At 42.2% G+C, this 21,222-nt stretch overlaps 2 protein-coding genes across 3 annotated transcripts in view; one reads left to right on the top strand and one right to left on the bottom strand.

Annotated features, from left to right (window-relative positions):
- The window catches only part of UBAC2 (UBA domain containing 2), a 178,117-nt gene that overhangs the window by 74,031 nt on the left and 82,864 nt on the right, over positions 1–21,222 (bottom strand). The gene's annotated exons all lie outside the window — the stretch shown is intronic.
- GPR183 (G protein-coupled receptor 183) lies at positions 320–14,647 on the top strand. 2 transcript variants are annotated; one of them, XM_044250024.1, is made up of 3 exons: positions 320–550; positions 8,059–8,206; positions 13,121–14,647. In XM_044250024.1, the coding sequence occupies exon 3, from the start codon at positions 13,151–13,153 to the stop codon at positions 14,219–14,221; it is 1,071 nt and encodes a 356-aa protein (XP_044105959.1). In that variant the 5' UTR covers positions 320–550; positions 8,059–8,206; positions 13,121–13,150; the 3' UTR covers positions 14,222–14,647. The 2 variants fall into 2 exon arrangements, with proteins under 2 accessions (XP_044105959.1, XP_044105960.1); XM_044250025.1 differs by lacking the exon at positions 8,059–8,206.

Here is a 21,222-nt window from a genome sequence, read left to right as displayed (position 1 = left end):
CATCATTCTCCCACTCACCCCAGAAACCTCTGCTTCTTGCTCATAAGTTGGTAAGACACAGAACGAGTCTTCGTTTCCAGGTAGACAGAATCACCACAGTTGACTTTTTTTTCTTTGAAACATTTAGAAACTCATATTCTTACATAGAATATGGATACTAAATCATTAGTAATTGTCATTCTTTTTTTTTTTTTCTGGGTAAGGTTTATTGCTTTAGTCTTCCTCTCAAAGAATTTTTTAAATACTTAAAGCTTTATTAGAAAACTCATGAAGTTCCAGAGATATTACCAAGGGGTTTTTGGATAATTATTTAAAAAAAAGTCACTAACAGAAAAATTTCACTTCCCACTTAAAAAAAAAAAAAAGTGCACACGCATACAGGAGGTTAACCGATGATTACTAGGCTCAGTCACAGGGTGACAGGAAAAAAAAAAAAAAAAGCCAGCCCATAAAAGGACGGTGCACAAACTCTCAACACGCCAAAGTAATCTACTTCAGTTGGGCAAATACTGACTGCTACTGCCGGGAGGCCCCAGCAAGTCCCTGGGAGGTAAGTACCACATGTTTTATTCTTCTAACAAAGTCTTTTGTAAAACTTGAGAAGCCTAATTAAGGTGTAAGGTAAAGGAACAGAACTTACTCAACAGCAACTATAAATATTTGTAACAAGAATTGTATCATTAACATAGTTTAGACTCTGATGACTGGCAGTTCTAATTAGCTAATGTTGAGGTAGGTGAAAACAATGGATCGTGCCAGAAATCTATGCCAAAAAGTAGGGTTTACTTTGTACTTCTGTGTGAACTCACTATTGCAAGAAAGAGCATCCAGTAAAAATCAGTAAACAATGCCAATATTTCAGGATACTTTGGAACGAAGGGAAAGGAACAAAGTTATTTTAAAATGGGAGTATTCCTACACTTAAATGCATGGATATACAAATTATTCAGCACAATTTAAAATAAAAGGGTCATTACAGTCTACTATTTGGCTACGTGTCTATGTAACATAAAGGTCTTTTCTGTACTGCCATTACTTCTATACTTTCTGGTATTTCTCCAGATAGAATACTAGTACTAGAATTCCTCAGGCAAAGGGTATAAATGTTTTTAAAGCTTTGTATGTATGTTGATGTTTTTTGGTCTACTAAAACATTTTAGCAATTAGCCCTCCCACTGATGATACTCTGGGCTTCACTGCTTCTCAGCCAATCTGAGTATTTTAATTGTCAATATAAACTGTTAATTTGATAAGTGAAAAATGAATCTATTTCTTCCTTTATATTTATTTAATGATCACTAAAGCTAAACATATCTGTTTTTTCTACAATTTCCATATGCCTAAAAAAATGTCACAAAACAATGAAGTACATAGTACATACAGTGATTTGCATTGCAGTATTTATGTCGAGGTTGGAAATGGAAGTAATAGAAATTCTTGGTAAGACATAAGCTGTGAGCTGACTTCCTCTGAAGGAAGGTGTTTCTGGGGGTTCTGGGGCTACCGCTCCAAGTACAGTACAGTGCAACGGTTCAGAGTCAGGCTTGAACCCTGGCTCGATTATTTCTAAGCTGTGTGGCCTTGGGCAGTCTCTGACTTGAGCTGCTTCATTTGTAAAACGGGGAGTAATAATCCAGCCAAGTCCTGCCATGTTGGCCATCATGTAGTAAGTGCTAGAAATTCTCCCCTCTCTCTACCCATTCAACTACCAAAGGAAGAGTCCAGTAGGCAAAGTTTCCTTGCCCTATCATCTTGTGAGAATTACTTTTCTTAAACTTATTTGCAGATCCTTACCAAATATTTTACACAAAGACTGAGTCTATGGAGGGCAAACATCTCATGGGCTTACCGTCTGGGCTCTGCTTCTGCTAATACTTCAGGGCATGCTTTCTCTCTGGGACACGACACTGTGAAAGTCTGTTCTGCACAAAGCCTCCTTACCCCTGGCTCACCAGCTACCAAGTGGGGGCTGGGGGTAGCAGTGGTCGTAGTGCCTCTCATAAATTACTTTCAACTGGCTTCGAAGTGCTTGTTGGTAAGATGGCCAGTCATTTACTGGAATAAATACTACCTTGGATAACTCTATGACTTCCCTTTGCTTCAGTGATCCATGGGCATTTCTTAGACGTCTCCTGTAGGACGGCTGGGAAACACTCCATGGGATAAGAGAAGGCCAGCAGCCTTAGAAAGTGTGCATTTAAAAGAAAGAGCTTTTACAAATGCTACTTCTCCCCTGCCATGGGTGACGGCCTGCTGCAGTGTCCAAGGCCACAGAGTATGGAGTGTGCTGAGGGGCCGGAAGCCCCTCCAGCCTACAGAACTCCTCAGCTTTCCAAGAACTCTGTAAAGCGCAGGGCTTCAATGTCAGAGGAGATAATGCAAGTGAAAACCATCTGAAAATGGTAGAGTTAACAAAGATCCCTGTGGTGTTTTCAAAGTTTAAAAGAAAAAATAAAAATATTTTGTTAAATGTCTACAAATACAGGCACTTGGGTGGCTCAGTTCGCTAAGCATCTGCTTTCGGCTCAGGTCATGATCCTGGCTTCCTGGGATGGAGCTGAGCCTTATGTTGTCAAACCCTGTGTTGCTGGGCTCTGGGCTCAGCGAGGAGTCTGTTCCTCCCTCTGGCTTGTGTGCACTTACAGTCTTTCTCGGTCTCTCTCTTTCTCAAATAAATAAAATCTTAAAAAAAAGAAAAAGTCTACAAATACTTAAAAAGCAGTATAGAAATAAATTAGCATAAAAGCTATCCTAGGGCGCGCCTGGGTGGCTCAGTCAGTTAAGAGTCTGCCTTCGGCTCAGGTCGTCATCCTGGGGTCCTGGGATTGGGCTGCATCAGGCTCTCCGCTCAGAGGGGGAGTTTGCTTCTTCCTCTGCCCTTCCCCCTGGCTCATGCTTACTCTCTCTCTTTAAATAAATAATTCAAACATTTTTTAAAAGATAAAAAAATTAAAGCTATTCTAGGTATTCACCATCTTCTTTTAGTCCAAATTGTGTCATGGAAATATTGTTAAAAGTAGTAAAATCTAAATCTTTTTTGCCTTAAAAATGTCACAAATAAATTAATGAATGCCTTCATTTAAATCAACATATTTCCCTCCCCGCCAGCCCTCCTTCCGTCTCCCCAGCTCTCTTCTCTCTCGTTCAAACAGGGTGAATTGGTACATGTTAAAGTCTTCCTATTGTTACTGTTTTCTACCAGTAACATCAGATCATGTCGGAAACAGGAGCTAGGGATAAAACACATGGCACTGGCTGTGATTTCTGGAGCCAGACCGCCAGGGCTTGAATCCCGACACTTAACAGCTGCGGCTTCAGGCACATCGTGTAAGTGCTCTGGGTCTCAGTTTACCGCTGGCTACGGGTTTGTGAAAGTTCTGTGATGACTCAGGGAGTGAATATACGTAAAGTGCCCTGAACGGTGTCTGGAAGACAGTCTGTGCTTAATGAGACCGGCTACTATTACTAACCAAGAACTCTGATAAAGAACCTCTGACTAAGGGTCAAGGAAGCTGGGACTCTGCTGTCCCTTAAGGGGTAGCTATGGTGCCTCAGTCATGGGTCAGCTGGAGAGATACAAGTTAACACAGTTTCTACTCACGGGACTTCACCAGTAGCAGGAAACAGAAAAAGAAACTCAATAGTACTGACGCTAGTACCGAGCACAGGGCCCTCACCACTCCACGCTGTCTTAGGGGTGGTGGCAAAAGCAGGAGAGGATAAAATCAGGGAAGCTTCCAGAACAGCAGAGTCTGAACGAAGTCTTGAAGGAAAGTAGGAGCTGAGGACCTAGCACAGAGAAGGAAGAGTGCCAGAAAGGCACAGAGCTGTGGAAGAACACAGGGCATCAAAAATGTGCAAATAATTCAGGAAGGCTAGAGCCAGGGCATCAGGGAGAAAATGTAAGGGAGTCAGCCGAAAAGGGAGGCACAGGCCAGTCAAAAGGATCTCCTTTTGACCCAGGAGATCCTGGGTCCTGATGGAGAGCTCTCCCTGGGTTCAACAGGCCGCACTTGAAAGGCACCGTGAAACCTGAAGGTGCAGCTCCAGGGGGCAGCAAGTGTGGCCTTAAGGCTGGCAGGGGTAGCAGGGGGTTGGTAGGACAGGCAGATGGACAGACAGACACACGGTGCAGAGGGGATGTCAAGTGCAGGAGAGTCAGGAGGCAGAAGGCACAGGATCCGCTGATGGGAGGTGGCGGGTGAGGGAGGGCACAGAGTTCCGGACATCTCTGTGACTCCTAACTTAGTGGCCAGACCGACGGAGGACCATGAGCAAATGACCTAATGTGTGGAATTCTGCTTATCCATGAAATAACAATATTTAATGTTTCTGACTAATTTCCATGAGATAAGAGACAAACAACAAAACCTCAAACTCCCTTGAACTTTAAGCAGAAAAGGCACATATGACTTCTAGAAACATTTTGAACTCAAAGGATAAAGGTTCTAGAGACTCAGATCTTCACTATAAAATCTTTTTGTATCACCCACCCATCCTGCTTAGAGGTCAAGTGAAGTCACACAGAAGCATGGTATTTGTCTTCCTCAACACCGAAATGAGTATCACAGTGGGATTCTTTTTTCTTACAGTTTCCAAACATTAAACGTCCTGTAACCCTAGTCCTTTGTATGACCCCCTCCTCGGTCTTCCCTTTTGAGAACTTTCATACCATCCTAGTCAGTACTGAAGCTGCCGAAAGCCACACCAAGAAAATCAGTGAAAGCTGAAAGAAAAAAGCTGGGATGAGTGAAACCCCAAACGGGCCAGTGGGTGTCGAATCCAGTAATTTCAAACGTCAGGCCCCTTTCCCATCGATGCCAACAGACACGCTGCTGGCCGGTGAAGCGGTCTTCTTCAGTGCCCATCAGGTCCGACACTGGAGATGCACAAAAAAACCAACTACAGACTGGCGAACGCTGTTGCTATTTCCTGTCTTCAAGAAGCTCTCTGCGCCCTGTCCTGTACATGACCCTGTGCAGACCTCCTGAGACGTGGTCAGAACCAACGCAGGCTGTGGGGTCAGCAGCAGGGTCACACTTCCACAAGCCAGAACAAGTGAGCTCCCCAGGAGGCAGGCCAGGGAGGTCCCCTCATACAGACCGACCACAGATGACTCGACTGTGAACACAGACACTCAGGATGGGTGAGGCTTTATCCTGAGAAAGGGCCAGTGGCTGCTGGTGCGTCACCTTCTGCGAAAATGTTCCCTAGAGCCTTCCGAAAACAGATCTTGCCCATAGCCACAGCTATCCGAACAGGACTCGAAGTGGGCTGGAAAAAAAGCATCACCTGATAGCACAGAAAGATTATTTCACTAAGCTCACTGGGGCGCGGGCCGACTGTAAGAGGAGTCAAGCAGCAGCTCATTGGAACACACCATCTGACCTTGCCAGTGAAGGGAAAAGAGGCTGACTGGCTGATTGCAGCTTGTCTGTGCCTTGCGTTTCTGCCCCACAAGCGGGAATTAATGTTTCCCACCTGCCTACCTGACGGGCAGATGGCCCGCACAACCGCTCAGGTGATGGCTGTTTAGTCAACAAAATAAGAAAGTGGGGAAAAAAAATCACTGGTTGACTGCGAGGCCACGAAGTGTGTGACACGGGACCAAACTCAGATGTCCCCGTTTGCTCAGTCAAGAGCAAGGAGGCTTTTGCAAGTTAACTGACAAGTGCTCATCAAACTAGGTAACCAGAGGAAGAAGCAAAGATTTCTTTCTTCTGTGGAGTCTGTTTATTCTCAAGCGAACTGTTAAACAGCTCGGCCTGTGACCCTGGTCCGTCTGTGCTTGTCCAGGTGCTTGGCGGACCGAATCCTTGCTGTTCCACGGAAGCCGAGCTTTCCCCTGTATTCTCCTTTCTCCAAGATTTCATTTCTCCCTGCTCCCAAAACCTTCCCTTAACCTTACCTCTCCTCAACAAAATAGCCCAAGGATGGTGTATCCAGAGAAATCAGAAATCAGATCAATCAACACTCATCATTTAACAATACACAAATAAAATTCCTATCTATGGGTCCACATCCTTGAGCCTTTCCTGGTCCTTCTGAAAGCACGGGCTGGAACGTCCTCTCGGGGGCAGGCACTGTGGGCACGGAGTCCCATCATCTCGATGTGTCGACATGGTCTTGAGCAGACTCGGCCTTACAGGGCGGTCACCTCCTGTTGCTTATCATTTCACATGACCTGAGCTATTCAATTTACGGCTAAGGTCTGAATTTAAACAAAAATTACTAAAAAATCAGCTCTTTTTCATTTAAGACTGTTGATGGGTCATTAAGTGAAGACATTATTAGGGGTAAAGGTGACATTTCAGGAATCTTAAAGCAAAAACTAAAAGCTGGTACTCTAGTTCATAGTAAATCTCTGAAAACAGTGGTTTGATTCTGTTCCTGCCACCAAAAAAAGCTAAGAAAATAATTATCCAGGCAAGTTGGTACCAGGGTAAATATTTCGAGAGGACAAATTACATTAGAGCTCAGACAATTTTCTTAAATACTAGTAGATGAATATTTGGGGGGAGCCTGTTATTTTCTTCCTTTCTGTAGCTAGAGAGATCTTGTCAGTTCATGTCAACATGTCCGGTTATGCAAAAATGAGATGATAATGTCTTTAAAAAACGTTAGCTACTCTAGCAGCAGTGAAATCAACTCTAGACATACACAGACCCACTTCCGAAAACAAGTACAAATCCAGGGGAGGCTATGCTGCTGCGGGAGAGCTGGCTGTTTTACATATGCGAGAACAGCAGCAGAGTCATCAAAACTGCGTGACAGAGACAGAAGTGGGACAGACCCCGCTGCTTCACCATGAGCTCCGCCCCAGAACTGGCACAGATGGCTCCCGGGGGGGGCCGCGGTGACATCCCTTTCAGGAGGGAAGGGGGTTCCTCACTGGGAACCTGATCACAGCCCCAGACTTCACGCAGCCCAGTGTGAACCTGTGCCCTTGGGGCAAAGGTTTCAGTCCTCATTCACACCTGAGTGTGGGGCATTAAGAACCGTTTAGCCACCACACACACCTTTCCACTAGAGAGGGTTATGAGGAAATTATAATTATTACAGATAGAAGTATTCTAAGGAAAAGATTCACAACAAACACTCCTTTGTTCTTTTCTCTAGGCAGTAAACTGACGAGACATAGTACTTCCAGGTACGGCGCAGTGTATCTACACCAGTAGCATGTAAGAAGCTGTGGTCTAATGACAATGACAATAAACATGTAAGGCACTTCAGGGGACACCTGGCTGGCTCAGGCAGGGGAGCACGTGACTCTTGATTTCAGGGTCATGAGTTTAGGCTCCACGATGGGTGTAGAGTTTACTTTAAAAAGATGAACTTTTTTTTTTTTTTTAAATAAACTACTTGAAATGTATTCAAAAGTAAATAGATAAAGGAAGAAAAGGAGGAAGGGAAGGTGGAAGGAAGTTAGTTATACCTGAAAAAAAAAAAAAAGATTAAAAGAGGAATTTGCAGTCCAAAGATTGAAAAGGAGTACTATAATCCAAAAAGCATAACCAGAAGCCTGGCATATGTGAGAAGGAGCCCTCTGAAGAGCCGTGAGATGATGCCTCATCACACGACAGCGGATTCCCAACATCACAGTCATCCATCAGCTTCAGGCCCTCCCAAACAGAAAGATACCATCTCGGTATTTCCAGGACCTAGCACACAAAAACACTAAAAACAATTTCTGCTGAATCAAAGAATGGAGTAAGTCAAGGTTCAGGAACGTAATCTTGAAACATCAAATGATTAAAGAAAGGTATAAAATAGTATCTCCAAGGGAAGATATTATTTTAAATATTACTTATTTAGATAATAAGAAACGGGGACTGATTCATATACGAACAGGATAACAATGGTCAAGTACATGAAAGGGTTTTTCTCTCAATTTAGAAGAGATAAGACTGACTAAAACTACGGCACTGATAGCACAGGATGTCAACTTTAGTGACATCAACTTCCAAGATCCCAATGACCAGACGTCAGGACAGCTTTGATTTGCCTTTATCAAAGATCATTTCTGAGCCATCCCATTTACATGTCCACATCCCGCAGGTGCCTTTTCTCTGACTGATGCAGGACCCTCAAAAGTCCTCTCCTTGGGGCTCAATGCTGTCCCAGAAGTGGGAACTCCACTGCCTTTAGGAAGAAGCATTCCGCTGCTCCGGCGTGCTGGGCCACACTGTTCCCGGGCTGTTTACCGGTAAGGATGGTTCTTAAAGCTTAGACCACTTCAAAACCTCAAACTCTCAGTACTTCAAGGGCAGTATGAGCTGCCCCTGCCAAGGACTGGACAGAGTAGGAGACCTGAACCCAGACCATAAGAGAAGCCTCCAGACGGACCTTTTAACCTCTATGACACTCCGTTTCCTCACATGGCAGGTAGGTAGGTGGCAGCAGTACTTAGCCTTAGTACGCAGTACTTAGCCTCACAGGGTGGCTGTGAGTGTTCTTCCAGAAAGGACTTAAAGGTAGGCACCTAATAAACATGAACGCCTCAATCTGAGTAAAGAGCACTGAAGGACTACTTTTGAAATGTGTAGAAGATAGGTTTTTGCATGACGAACTTAACTGAAGAATATTTTTCTCAGATAAATTTATTAACCAGTTTCCTCATTTCATAGTCAATTCACGTTCAGTATGAAAAATTTTAAAGTGTATGGGAAAAACTCAAAAATGACTTGGACAAAACTATGCTTTGGCACACACATCCGTGCAAAGTGTGTGGATGTATAATTGCTTTCCCTACCCCCGAAAGTGGCCATGTTGCATAATCTACTTTCCTTATTTAAGATTATTCCCTGTCAAGAAACAGGCTTCTACGCTGCCATTTCCACGGACTGCAGAGAATTCCCCTGTATGGCTATATCGGGAGATACGTAACCAATCCCCTGATGAGGGACATTTGGTCTGTTTGCAAATTTTCACCTTCATAATTTACACTATGACAGATTTTTTTTGAAGATTTTATTTATTTATTTAACAGACAGAGATCACAAGTAGGCAGAGAGGCAGGCAGACAAAGGGGGGGAAGCAGGTTCCTCACTGAGCAGAGAGCCCGATGTGCGGCTCTATCCCAGGACCCTGGGATCACGACCTGAGCGAAAGGCAGTGGCTTTAACCACTGAGCAACCCAGGTGTCCCCACGTGCCAAATATTCTTAAACACCAAACGTTCTGCAACCCCTGCCATGTCCAGCTCTCCTGGAATGCGTACTGCATTCAGGAAGAAGCTGGATGTGTGTTTACAACAGGACAAGCAATGGCACATTCTCTCTGAGTCCTACATTAATGTAACTTTCTCTGATCTCTACAACAATATTTACTTATATGCAAAATTTCTACCCCAGTATGTATTTTAAAAGCATTTCCCAAATCTGTGGAGAAATGCTCCTCAAAATAAAATAAACTTGCTGAGATTTTCAGGAAAAAAAAGAAAAGAAAAGAAAAAAAAATTTCCACAGAAAGTACAAAAATAAAAGTTCTTGCTACCTGTTCCCTAAGTTATAACCCCTGTCTGGGATTTTCACCTCTCCGTGTCTAGTCTCAGTTCTTGAAAAGTTACTTCTCACACGGAGCCTTACTCAACTAAGAGGATAAAGGTTTTCTACTTTCATTCCACAACCGCAATTCCCATGATTTCAAGAATCGCTCTGGTTTTTTTTTCCTGCACAAAGAGAAAGTCAGTATTTGTTGCTTTGATTTCAATCTTACTAATTTCTGTGATTATCTTTATCATTTTCTTCTACTTTCCTTGGGTAAACAATTCTCTTCTAGCTTCCTGAACTGTATTTTTATCTATTTTCGATCTTTAAAAAAGATAAATGCTTTCACAAGCATATAGAGTTGTTGAGTCACTATGCTGGGCACTTGAAACTTGTAACATGTGCTAACTATCCTCAAATAAAAATGTGAGAAGACAATAAACACATTCAAGGCTCTGCTTCTGAGATTAATACTTCAGCTGCACCCATCGTTTGGCATAGAGTGGTCTGTTTTTTTTTTTTTTTTTAAGATTTTATTTATTTATTTGAGAGAGAGAGAGATCACAGGTAGGCAGAGAGAGAGAGGAGGAAGCAGGCTCCCTGCTGAGCAGAGAGCCCTATTCGGGGCTCGATCCCAGGACCCTGAGATCATGACCTGAGCTGAAGGCAGCGGCTTAACCCACTGAGCCACCCAGGTGCCCCAAAGCATAGAGTTTTTTTGTCATTTGGTTCTAAATACTTCAAAATTCCCACTGTGGATTTTCTTAAATGAGTCTCTTAGAAGCATATTTTTTAAGATTCCAAATGTATCTGTTATCTATTTATTGTTGATTTCTAAGTTAGTTGCCCTATAGGCACTGGCATGTTGGCTGATAGGTTAACAGTTTTCTGAAAGTTCTGGGGCCCTCTGATGACCTCGCACACATTCAAATTGGCAAAAATGATCGTGTGCCTTCAGCACAAATTCTGCAAAGTCACACTGGGTAATCTTCTAAGTCTCTAATCTCTTTTTTATCCGGCTTATTCTAATAAAGATGTGCTAAAATCTCCCATTATGGCTGTGGATTTGCCAATTTTTCCTTTAAATATGCATAATTCAAGTTTTTATGTTTTTTGATTGCTACTCTGGCTTTCCACTGGTTGGGATTTGATTGCTATGTGTTCTCCCATGCCTTTATTTTCAACCTTTCTGAGTCACTTTTTTAAGCTATGTCTTCTAAGCCCTGTACAGTTGGACTTTTTTTTTTTTTTAAACAAATCCAAACTGATGTCTCCTTTAATAGGTGAGTTCAATCCATTTAAATTTCTTTCTCATAATCTTCTTTCCTATCTTTTCTTATTTAACAGAAAGTACCACTTCCATTTTTGTTCCCTTTTGCTTTAGGTCATATTTCCGCACATTAACAACTACCCTAACAACACTGGAAGTACTGTCCACCTAGAACATTACAACATCACCCCGTGATGACCCCCACTGTCTGTTGGGTTCACCGTTTTAAGACTGTTAGAACTAAGTTAGCAGTCAGAGGAGTAGTCGGTGCTTTGAGATGGCTAGGGATAGAGTCTTTTCCTTTTAATGTAAACCATCATCACTAGATATGTTGAAATCTTCCCTTAATTTTGGTGACTTTCAGATGAGATCTGTAGGCAGAGATGGTCCTATTGGAGTATCATTTTTCTTCTAAAAATAATTTCGCAGAAGTTACTGTTCTGCTCTTCCTAAGTTTTATCAAACTCAGTCCCACATAAGGCATTTCATTGTAGTTTTCCACTTTTCAACAGGACCTGAAATTTCTTTCATCTTAACATTATTTACCCCAAGAAAAGAACTGGAAATAATCCAAAGAGTCATCAGGGGAGTAGCTTAGCAAATCATGCATGAACACCCTGGGATGCTACAGAAGTGTCCAGTGTCTACGAGGTCCACGTGTGACAAACACAGATGACCCCGATCCATGAGCAGGTTCAGTGGACAGAACAGAGCACAGGACACTACACGTGTGATGCTTGCTGGCATGTGGGGTGCAGGAACGTACACTGCACCTATCAGCGGAGTATCTGGGGAATGATCTAGCTCAGAATTAATCTTAACCTCCCCCCCGCACCCCGAAACACCTTAAGTTTTTTTTCTTTTTTGTCGTTTTTGCCGTGGTTGTCGTGGTTACCATCTTCTTCTTTTTTAAAAAAGAAAACCTAACTTTCAGTTCCTAACAAGGCCTTACCTTGTTTCTCATACTTTTTAGGTTAACACAAATCAGATCACTGTGGTAAATTCGTATTTCACTAAATAAATGTGTGACTGATTTCATTTCCTGGCAGTGATATGCATTTGGCCCAAAAAAAAAAAAAAAAAAAAAAAGTCCAACCGAAATGCAGTTTAAAAGCAAAGCTTTACTCCTGTCTGAAATGTGGGGTGCTGCACACGATTCTGTTCTTACCCAGACAATGATTCAGAAGAAAAGGGGGGAAATTTCTTCAAAAAATGATGGCATCCCCTCTTGTTACAAAAATACATTTGCTCTACTTAGATGGTTTTGTTTCTTTTGCCAGGACTTTGCCAAAATCATCAACTTGAGAGTAAAAACATAAATCTGATTCTTTGTTCTTGTTACTATAAATGTAAACATATTACACATCGCATATTTTTCTTCTTTTTTGGACGGGTACTTCTTAATAATCCTCCCCATCTACTTCTTCTCTGGTAGCTACCAGGTTGTTCTCTGTATTTATGGTTCTGTTCCTGATTTTTTTGTTTCTCTTGCTTCTCATACTCCGCATATAAGAGAAAGCATATGGTATTTCTCTTTCTCCAACTTCCTTCACTTAGCATAATGCCCTCTAGATCCTCCAATGTTATTGCGAATGGCGAGATCTTCTCTTTTATGGCTAATATTCCTGTGTGTGTGTCTGTGTACCTAAAGTACACTTGGGCTGCTTCCATATCTTGGCTGTTGTAAATAATGCTAAAACAAACACATGGGTACTCATATCTTTCCGAATTCACGTTGTCATCTTCTCTGGGTAGATACCCATTAGCGGAATTACTGGATCATATGGTAATTCTATTTTTGACTTTTTGAGGAACCGCCGTACTATTTTCCACAGCGGCCGCACCAGTCTGCATTCCCACCAACAGTGCACAAGGGCTCCCTTTTCTCTGCATCCTCATATCAATACTTGTTATTTCTTGTCCTTCTGACACCAGCCCTTCCGACCGGTGCGAGCTGACACTTCACCGTGGTCTTGATTTGCATTTCCCTGATGATTAGTGAGGCTGAGCATCTCTTCATGTGGCTGTTGGCCATTTGTATGTCTTCTCTGGAAAAAATGTTTTGTTTTTTTTTTTCAGGTCCTCTGCTCATTTTTAATCAGATTATTTTTGTTTTGAGTCATATATGTTCCTTATATATTTGGGATACTAATTCCTTATTGGATATGTCATGTGCAAATATCTCCTCCCATTCACTAAGGAGCCCTTCTGCGGCTTTGGGGATGGTTTCCTTTACTGTGCAACACATCATAGATTCTTAAAAATTATACAAATCTTTAAAACTTAGATCTATAAAAGGCAGTTATTATTGCTTTTAGTTGAATACGCTTCTAATTGAAAGAACTTTCCTTGGTTCTTCCTAGAGACTGTGAACACCACTGACGGATACAAAAATGGACAATTTCACGACAGCCTCCGCAGCTCCGCAGGGCAATGACTGTGACCTCTATGCACACCACCGCACTGCCGGGATACTCATGCCACTGCATTACGGCTCTGTCTTCGTCATCGGGCTGGTGGGAAACGTGCTAGCCTTGGTTGTCATCATTCAAAATAGGAAAAAAATCAACTCTACCACCCTGTATTCAACAAATTTGGTGATTTCTGATATACTTTTTACCACTGCTCTGCCTACACGGATAGCCTACTACGCACTGGGCTTTGACTGGAGGGTCGGCGAGGCCTTGTGCAGGATAACCGCCCTGGTGTTTTACATCAACACCTACGCAGGTGTGAACTTCATGACCTGCTTGAGCGTGGACCGGTTCTTTGCCGTGGTGCATCCTCTGAGGTACAACAAGATGAAGAGAATTGAGCACGCAAAATGTGTCTGCATTTGTGTCTGGATTCTAGTATTTGCTCAAACGCTCCCACTACTCATAAAACCTATGTCAAAGCAGGAGGAGGAAAGGACTACGTGCATGGAATATCCAAACTTTGAAGAAACACAGTCTCTTCCCTGGATTCTGCTTGGCGCGTGTTTCATAGGGTATGTGCTTCCTCTCCTGATCATTCTCTTCTGCTACTCTCAAATCTGTTGCAAACTCTTTAAAACTGCCAAACAAAACCCACTAACCGAGAAATCTGGCGTCAACAAAAAGGCTCTCAACACAATTATCTTAATAATTGTTGTGTTTGTTCTTTGTTTCACACCTTACCATGTTGCAATTATTCAACACATGATTAAGAAGCTTCGTGTCCCGGATCTCCTGGAATGCAGCCAAAGACATTCATTCCAGATCTCGCTGCACTTTACAGTATGTCTGATGAACTTCAATTGCTGCATGGACCCTTTTATATACTTCTTTGCGTGTAAAGGGTATAAGAGGAAGGTCATGAAGATGCTGAAGCGTCAGGTCAGTGTATCAATTTCCAGCGCCGTGAGGTCGGCCCCGGAAGAGAACTCGCGGGAGATGACAGAAACGCAAACAATGATACATTCCAAGTCTTTGAACGGAAAGTAAAAAGGAATTAAATCTTGGGTTTACAGCAAAGTAGACTGCATGACAAACTTTGCTGGACTTTTCTTATAAAGCAAAATGATTGTTCAACTTCCAACTAGGATGTCTGTAAATTCCTTTCATTGGGCACGAGCTCCCACCTCCAACTTGGAAGAATATTATTTTTATATTATTATTTTTTGCACTCAAGAAAATAACATGATGCAAAGTTCTAGTCTGTAAATGAAATACTATACCAAAAGGCAGGCTATTTTAATAACTCTCAGTGTAAAAAGTTTTATAAAAAACTTTAAAAAATTTTTATAAAAAATTAAAAATTACAGCATCAGTATTTCCTGCCAATAATTTGGCACAAGAAAAGGCTGTAAGATTGTACATTGCCCGTGTAAAAATGTCGAGATGGTAACATGTTATTTTTCTTTTTGGTAACATATTTCTTTAATCCCTACCTCTTTCAATCTTAGACTTTTATCTTCTCGATACCATCAAGCGTTTTGTTTTGCTCTGTTCTGAGTCATAATATTTTGTTTCAAGGAAGTCTTTTGGAATAAAGAGTAGGATGCTACAATATTAAGAGTATGTCTTTCAGTGTCTACTTACAGGGAGAACAGAATTAGCAATAGCTAGATTTGGATGATAACGTTATAAGCAATGATGGTGACAGAGGCAATGAAAACACAGAGCTCTTTCCCAAGCGGCCAGCAGAGTAGTGCAGGGCCCATCAGCCCGGCATAGGAAAAGGACTTTATGTGGGGGTAACCACTGGGAGGAGGGTCCACTTGCTGAATTCTGCTTGGGAATAAAAAAAAAAACTTTGCAAACATGCCTGGCTTTTCTTGGGTGTCTGGGGGATCATTTCTTTTTTATTCATAGGTTGGTAGTACCCTGATCTGCATTTCAGTGGTCTAGGTTACCAGAAAGAGCAAAGAGGATAAGCGGCAGGAGGCATGGTTGCTGCTTGCCTAAATAAGATAGCGGGAAAAATGTAAAATTATAAACTTAAGGAGTTCCCAAGATTCCCTGCAACACTGTAACTTTGCTCACATAAATACCTTAGCATGAACAGTATGATCTTTGCAAGTACAGTCACGCTGTCAGCTCAAAATTTGTTTTACTAAATCCCCAAACTACCTCAATACAGTATCCACGTTAGCAATAATACCAATTTTTATAATGGAACAAAAGAGATGAAACACTGTATCATGAGGCATACTTTTACATTTTTATTAGGTTTTATAACCTGGAAATCTTTTCTTTCAAATTCCTACCCTACTCATTTCCAACTAGTACCCTGTAAGAAAATTAATCTTTATGGTTGAGTCAGCACCATTTACTGAGAACTTTCAGGTTTGTCTTATGTGAATTTCACAAAGAGCTACCTGACCTTGAAGCCAATGACCAAAAAAAGGCACCGATCTCTGTAACAGATCTTTGCTGAGACAGGTGAGACCACCTGGATGGAAGTCAGGATCTTAGGGCCTTTCCATTCACTCCACACACAAACCCTCTACGTGAAGGAGAAGAAAGGGCAAAAGACTACATGTCACGGCGGGTGCCACTTACAGAGTCATTTGAATTAGATCCCAAAAGAAAAACTGTGATGAAAGCTACTGAAGGAAAATCAGAAACAGAGGCCACCATAATGTCAGAGCACGTCTATGGTGCCCGAGTTTGCCGACGACACTGGAGCACAGACCAGCTTATGTATGAGCCAACGGGCTGCTGCACAGCAGGTGAGAAAGTTCTCTCTGTGCTCAGGAACTTAAGATCATTCAAACAAGAGAGTATCTATGTCACTTGGCAAAGGAATAACACATTCTTTTATCTGTTTAGTTTCCTGCCTCCTCCCTCCACTGTACATAATTTATCTACATAATTTGCCCCAATCAGTAGTTGTATTGCCAAAAAGGTAAACATCAATCCTATCTCCAATGAATCCAGAAAGAAAGAAAGAAAAGTCAGCCTGTACTCCCATCAAACTCAGCCATTCACTCTCCTTCAAAAGGCCCTTACTACCTATTTCATTCATGAAACCATGTTTTACAAGTGGCCTTCATGCCCACTTAAAGTGTCTTGGACTGTTAGTTAGCTTTATGTTTCTCTCTCTCACCGAATAGGTAAACTTGGAGCACAGGGACAGTGTCGTATAATCTTTGTATTCTGTTACAGAACAAAGGAGTGGTCTTATATACAACACCCTGTTTGAAAATCACAACCCTCTAAGTATTTTCCATATGAACAAGGTGAGACATTATTAACAATTTTAAATAATAATCATAAGCTAGAAAAACTTATCTAGGAAAGCTGACGGTTATATAACAGCGAATTGTATCCACCTCTCGATAATTTTATTTTTTTCTAAAAGGATATTTGGTTAATTAAAAAAAAAACCTCAAAGCTATTTAGTCTGAATCAGTATAAATGCACCAACTCTTCAATGATCGTACAGAACAGCCCAGAGAGTACAGAACAGTAAATGTCAGATGTCAGAAATGATATTAGTGTACGTGACAAACTGAATTTACGCAACAGTCCATACTTTAGGTAATGTCTTCCTCTTTCGTCCTGTGAAACAGGATGAGCACACAACATCACCCACGTTTTATCAAGACACCGGAGTTCCAGGGCACCTGGGTGGCTCAGTGGTTTAAAGCCTCTGCCTGATCTCAGGGTCCTGGGATGAAGACCCTCATGGGGTTCTCTGCTCAGCAAGGAGCCTGCTTTCTCCTTTCTCTCTGCCTGCCTCTCTGCCTACTTGTGATCTCTGTCTAATAAATAAATAAAATCTTAAAAAAAAAAAGACACCAGAGTTCCAAAGAGAGCCCTGGTAAGTCAGAGGCAACATCAGGAATGTAAACCTCACGCTGTCCTGGCCGTAAAGCAGACAGAACTGTATCACACAGGCCCTGAAAAGGTATTAGAAGGTTTAGCCTGGTCCATTATATGCCGGCAGACCATCTAATCCTTAAACAGGACCAAAAGCCAGCAGCAGGCAGACTATCAACTTGGCCGGACTGTGAGTTCCGTGAAGACACTGTTGTCATCTGCTCTGCGCAGCCGATGGTACAGAGCCCGGCACACAAGACGTTCTCAAGTATCCACCTAACACCTATAACTAACAAAATTCCAAAAGTCCTGCTGAAATATTTCCCAGTGGAAAGAGACACCTTAAACGCTTCATTACCTACACTAAAGCGTATATGTTAGAGCATGTGTGCAACTAAAGACCACGACCCTCTGGGATCCTGCAATTCAGGTGCATTAAAAACAGAGTTCATTACCCAACAAGTCAGTTTAAATCTAGATACAGAGTTCTGCTTCAAAATAACTTGATATTTCAAGAGGCAAGGGCAGGAACTCCTACCAATCGTAAAAAAATACCGGGCAATTTTAAAAGGGGAAGCATTGACCTTAAATTAGCCCTCGAAATAGTCTATTTTGGTATCTCCTTAGCCCATTGTAATTTGCTATTCTTTGCAAAGCTAAAAACATGTTCTTATTGACTACTCGGGTCAGAATGAAAAATGAAAAGCTGACTGCTGACAACATGGCCTATTCTTCTGAATCCAGGACAGACTAAAGGCACTCATGAGAACTGCTGCCAAGGCAAGTCTGTTTTACATCAAACTCTGAAAAACAATGATCACTTAAAAGATAATCCTTGAATTTCTTTTAAAATAAAAGGTCAATTAGCTCAGAACATTCACTGATTGCTTCCTACATGCTGTTCCCAAGCACTTGCCAGGCATTATTTCACTTATTCCTCCTTCCCTTAAGAGACGGGGACAATCATTATGTCAGTTTTGCTGATGAGGGACCTCGAGTACCGGGTCACATGCAATGGTAGAAGTAGGCACAAAATCCACACCCTCAGACCCCAGTGCCTGGAAACTGACCCGGAGTGCAAGGATGTCTTTCCCCCAGTCCCTCAACTACTGTCAGAAACATCCTTCCAGATGTTACACTGGAAGCCAGCAGAGTAACAACAATGACAATGACACAAACAAATACTTGCTAACAGTAACATGGCATGATGCTTGGAGCAATATACACGCCCACACACATAGACACAACCTCTCTACAGAGGCTGTGTGTGTATAAAATCTCATTCAAGCCTCGTAATACTTCTGTGAGGCTCAACCCACTACTATCCCTGTTTTATAGACAAGGAAATGATATCCCAGACAAACTGAGTAAACTGCCCAAGGTCACACAGCTCTAAGTGGGGGAGCCATGCCCTAAATACTCACAGTCCAATTCCAGGGTCTGCACACTAATCTTAATCACTATGCTACTTGTCTTAAACAAGTAGAATTATGGTCCAGGTCCTCAACTGTTCACCAAATCCCCTCCAATCCCTTAGGGGCATATATGACTGATTCTGGCAATGGGTTGGAGCCCAAAGTCACATGTCCCTTGTGGGCTGAAGTGTTAGCTGTGAGAGATACTCCATCCCCCTCTTGTCTCCTGTCACAGTGACCAGAGATGTTCTAGATGGTGGGAACCTTTGTCAGCCTGGATCCTTGAATGAGTAAGTGGAGAACTCCCCACCTCTCACCCCAACCATTCATGCTGGTCAAATAGCACAAAGATGAAATACAATTTTGTACTTAGCCACTGAGATTTCAGGGTTAAATTGTGGCCACAACATAGGCCAGCCTTCTGACTAATACAGTAATCAATCTACTTAGAAGGAAACAGACCAGTAAACAGAACATAAGAAAAGAAAAATGCACATACTATCCAGTTCTCCTGGCAAACAAATATAATCTTCCTTAATCCCACTTGCACTGTGTCATTTCATACTCCAGGACTGAGAACAGTTCCCCATGATCTACCACACAAAGTCCAAGTTCCTCTCCCACACTTTCAAGCCCCTGCAACCTAATTTCCCTCTATTGCCCAACATGTACCTTTCAAGTTGGTCTAGATGGTTTTGTTTCTGCACCACAAATCTAACGAATGTTTGGTTCCCAATAATTGGATTATTCTGCTTCCCCACTTGTTCTTTACACTCACATCCCAATCATACCTCCTCCTTAAAGTCTTCTTGGACTACTCACAGCCACCCATCTTCCTTTCCTCAACTTATTTGAATCTTATATACTCAATGCCACATAGTTTTAACTTTAGATGTATATTAGAATTAAAGAAAAGAGAAAACACACTGGCCTGGGAGCCTGTGGCCCTGTTCCGGTCTGCCTGCTAATCAGCTACGCCACCTCTGCCCAGTCTTTTAGCCCTTCTAGATTTGTTCTCTTGTCAACGAAACAAGAGCATGAAATAACGTGCAAACTCTCTGCCAACATCACATAGCCCAAGGTCGATTACTTCACGTGCATTCGCTCTTCCACCCCTCATCCGAAACACAAGCTCCTCTGGGGAGGAGCCTGACTTTTACTTCTTTCTATTCTGAGTAACTCCAAGCACAGCACCTTGTACATCAGAAACATTCGTAAGATATATCCCGACCACAGGGCATCAAATACTAGCTGTGGTTACTGTAGGATTTGTACTATTAAAGCGCAATGGGGAAGGGGTTTTATCATTGCCGGTCCTAACTTGTTAGGCAGCAACAGATAATCTGTGCTTTGTACTGGAATATTAATCATGAAAAATATACTAAATTGGAACCTGGAATGACAATGAAATCAAGTCAAGATTTCTTAAAAACAAAACAAAAACAGCTTCCTGCTGTGAGTATAAGGAGTGCCCCAGCTTTTCCTCTTCCTTCCGCATACAACGAAAACACACAAGGTAGATACAGTCATTTAATGTCTCCCTGATAATGCATACCCAGACCGCTCTGCCTTACAGAAATCTTTGCCATTGTGCAGCCGTTAGAAAGAAGGGACCTACAGGAGGGGGGCACACGTGGGAAAATACATGACCTTATTTTTCAATAGTTTATCTTCCTCCAAAGTTTTAAAGAACATTTCTCTCTTTATTTGCATACCTACTATGTGGCTTCTCACTCCCAACAATGTTTTTTAGATGTCTTGCCTACTCAACTGAACAGCAAGCAACTCATGGGCCCATGACTCTTCAGTCCCACACAGTACCTACCACAAGTGATCCAAACCAAGAATTCAAATAGCATTTGACTGGCTTTTATCAGTGTTCTCAGAGTGTGAGAACATTTATTTCTGATTTCTGTACTTGTAAGAATGACTTTTCTCAAGCAGGTTTTGAGAAGAAAAGAGTGTGTCAGAATGAAACTACAAGGAGGCTACAAAAGGCTTTAATAGTCTCTAAAAATGGTAACATCGCCATGTGCTCTTCCTGCCAGAGGGTGGCAGCTCTACAAGTTTCCCCTCATGTCCTTGAGCGAAACATGGGCCTTTCGTTTTAATATATACACTGAAAATATATGGGGTTGTTGCTCATATACTGCCTGCAGTTAGGTTTAAAAAATAAATGCCAAGGGGCGCCTGGGTGGCTCAGTGGGTTAAAGCCTCTGCCTTTGGCTCAGGTCGTGGTCCCAGGAGCCCCACATCAGGCTCTGCTCAGCAAGGGACCCTGCTTCCTCCTCTCTCTCTGCCTGCCTCTTGGCCTATGTGATCTCTCTCTCTGTCAAATAAATAAATAAAATCTTTAAAAAATAAAATAAATAAATGCCAACTGGATTACGCACTGATTTACCACATACATACTGCAGTTCAGGAAAGTAATGAAAGGCCCACAAGTGCCATCCTGTGTAGTACTGACTCTGCCCTATTAAGGGATCAAGAGCAGGAAAGGTCATGAACTTGAGTGTTGTTAGCTTTACCTGAAGAATAGCCATTAAGAAGAAGGCATCACCAAAAAGGACCCATAGACACACCACTCCCACAACAAGAAATCACAGCATGACAGTTTTTAGTCCCATGACCTGCTAAGTGCTCAACCTGGGACATGGCCTGATTGTGCCTGTCCCCACACACTCGGGTGTCTGGAGAGACCAAGGGAGAAACCAGTCAATTGGAGGCACGGGCAGGGTTGAAAGATGCTGTAGGTCTTGGCCA

The sequence above is a fragment of the Neovison vison genome, chromosome 5, assembly GCF_020171115.1.
Source record: "Neovison vison isolate M4711 chromosome 5, ASM_NN_V1, whole genome shotgun sequence".
Taxonomy (NCBI): domain Eukaryota; kingdom Metazoa; phylum Chordata; class Mammalia; order Carnivora; family Mustelidae; genus Neogale; species Neogale vison.
The sequence above is the reverse complement of the archived record's forward strand: the minus strand, read 5'-3'. Positions and strand labels throughout refer to the sequence as shown.

Excerpts from the sequence above, each read along its gene's own strand:
- GPR183 (XM_044250025.1), top strand. The coding sequence starts at position 13,151 with ATGGACAATTTCACGACAGCCTCCGCAGCTCCGCAGGGCAATGACTGT.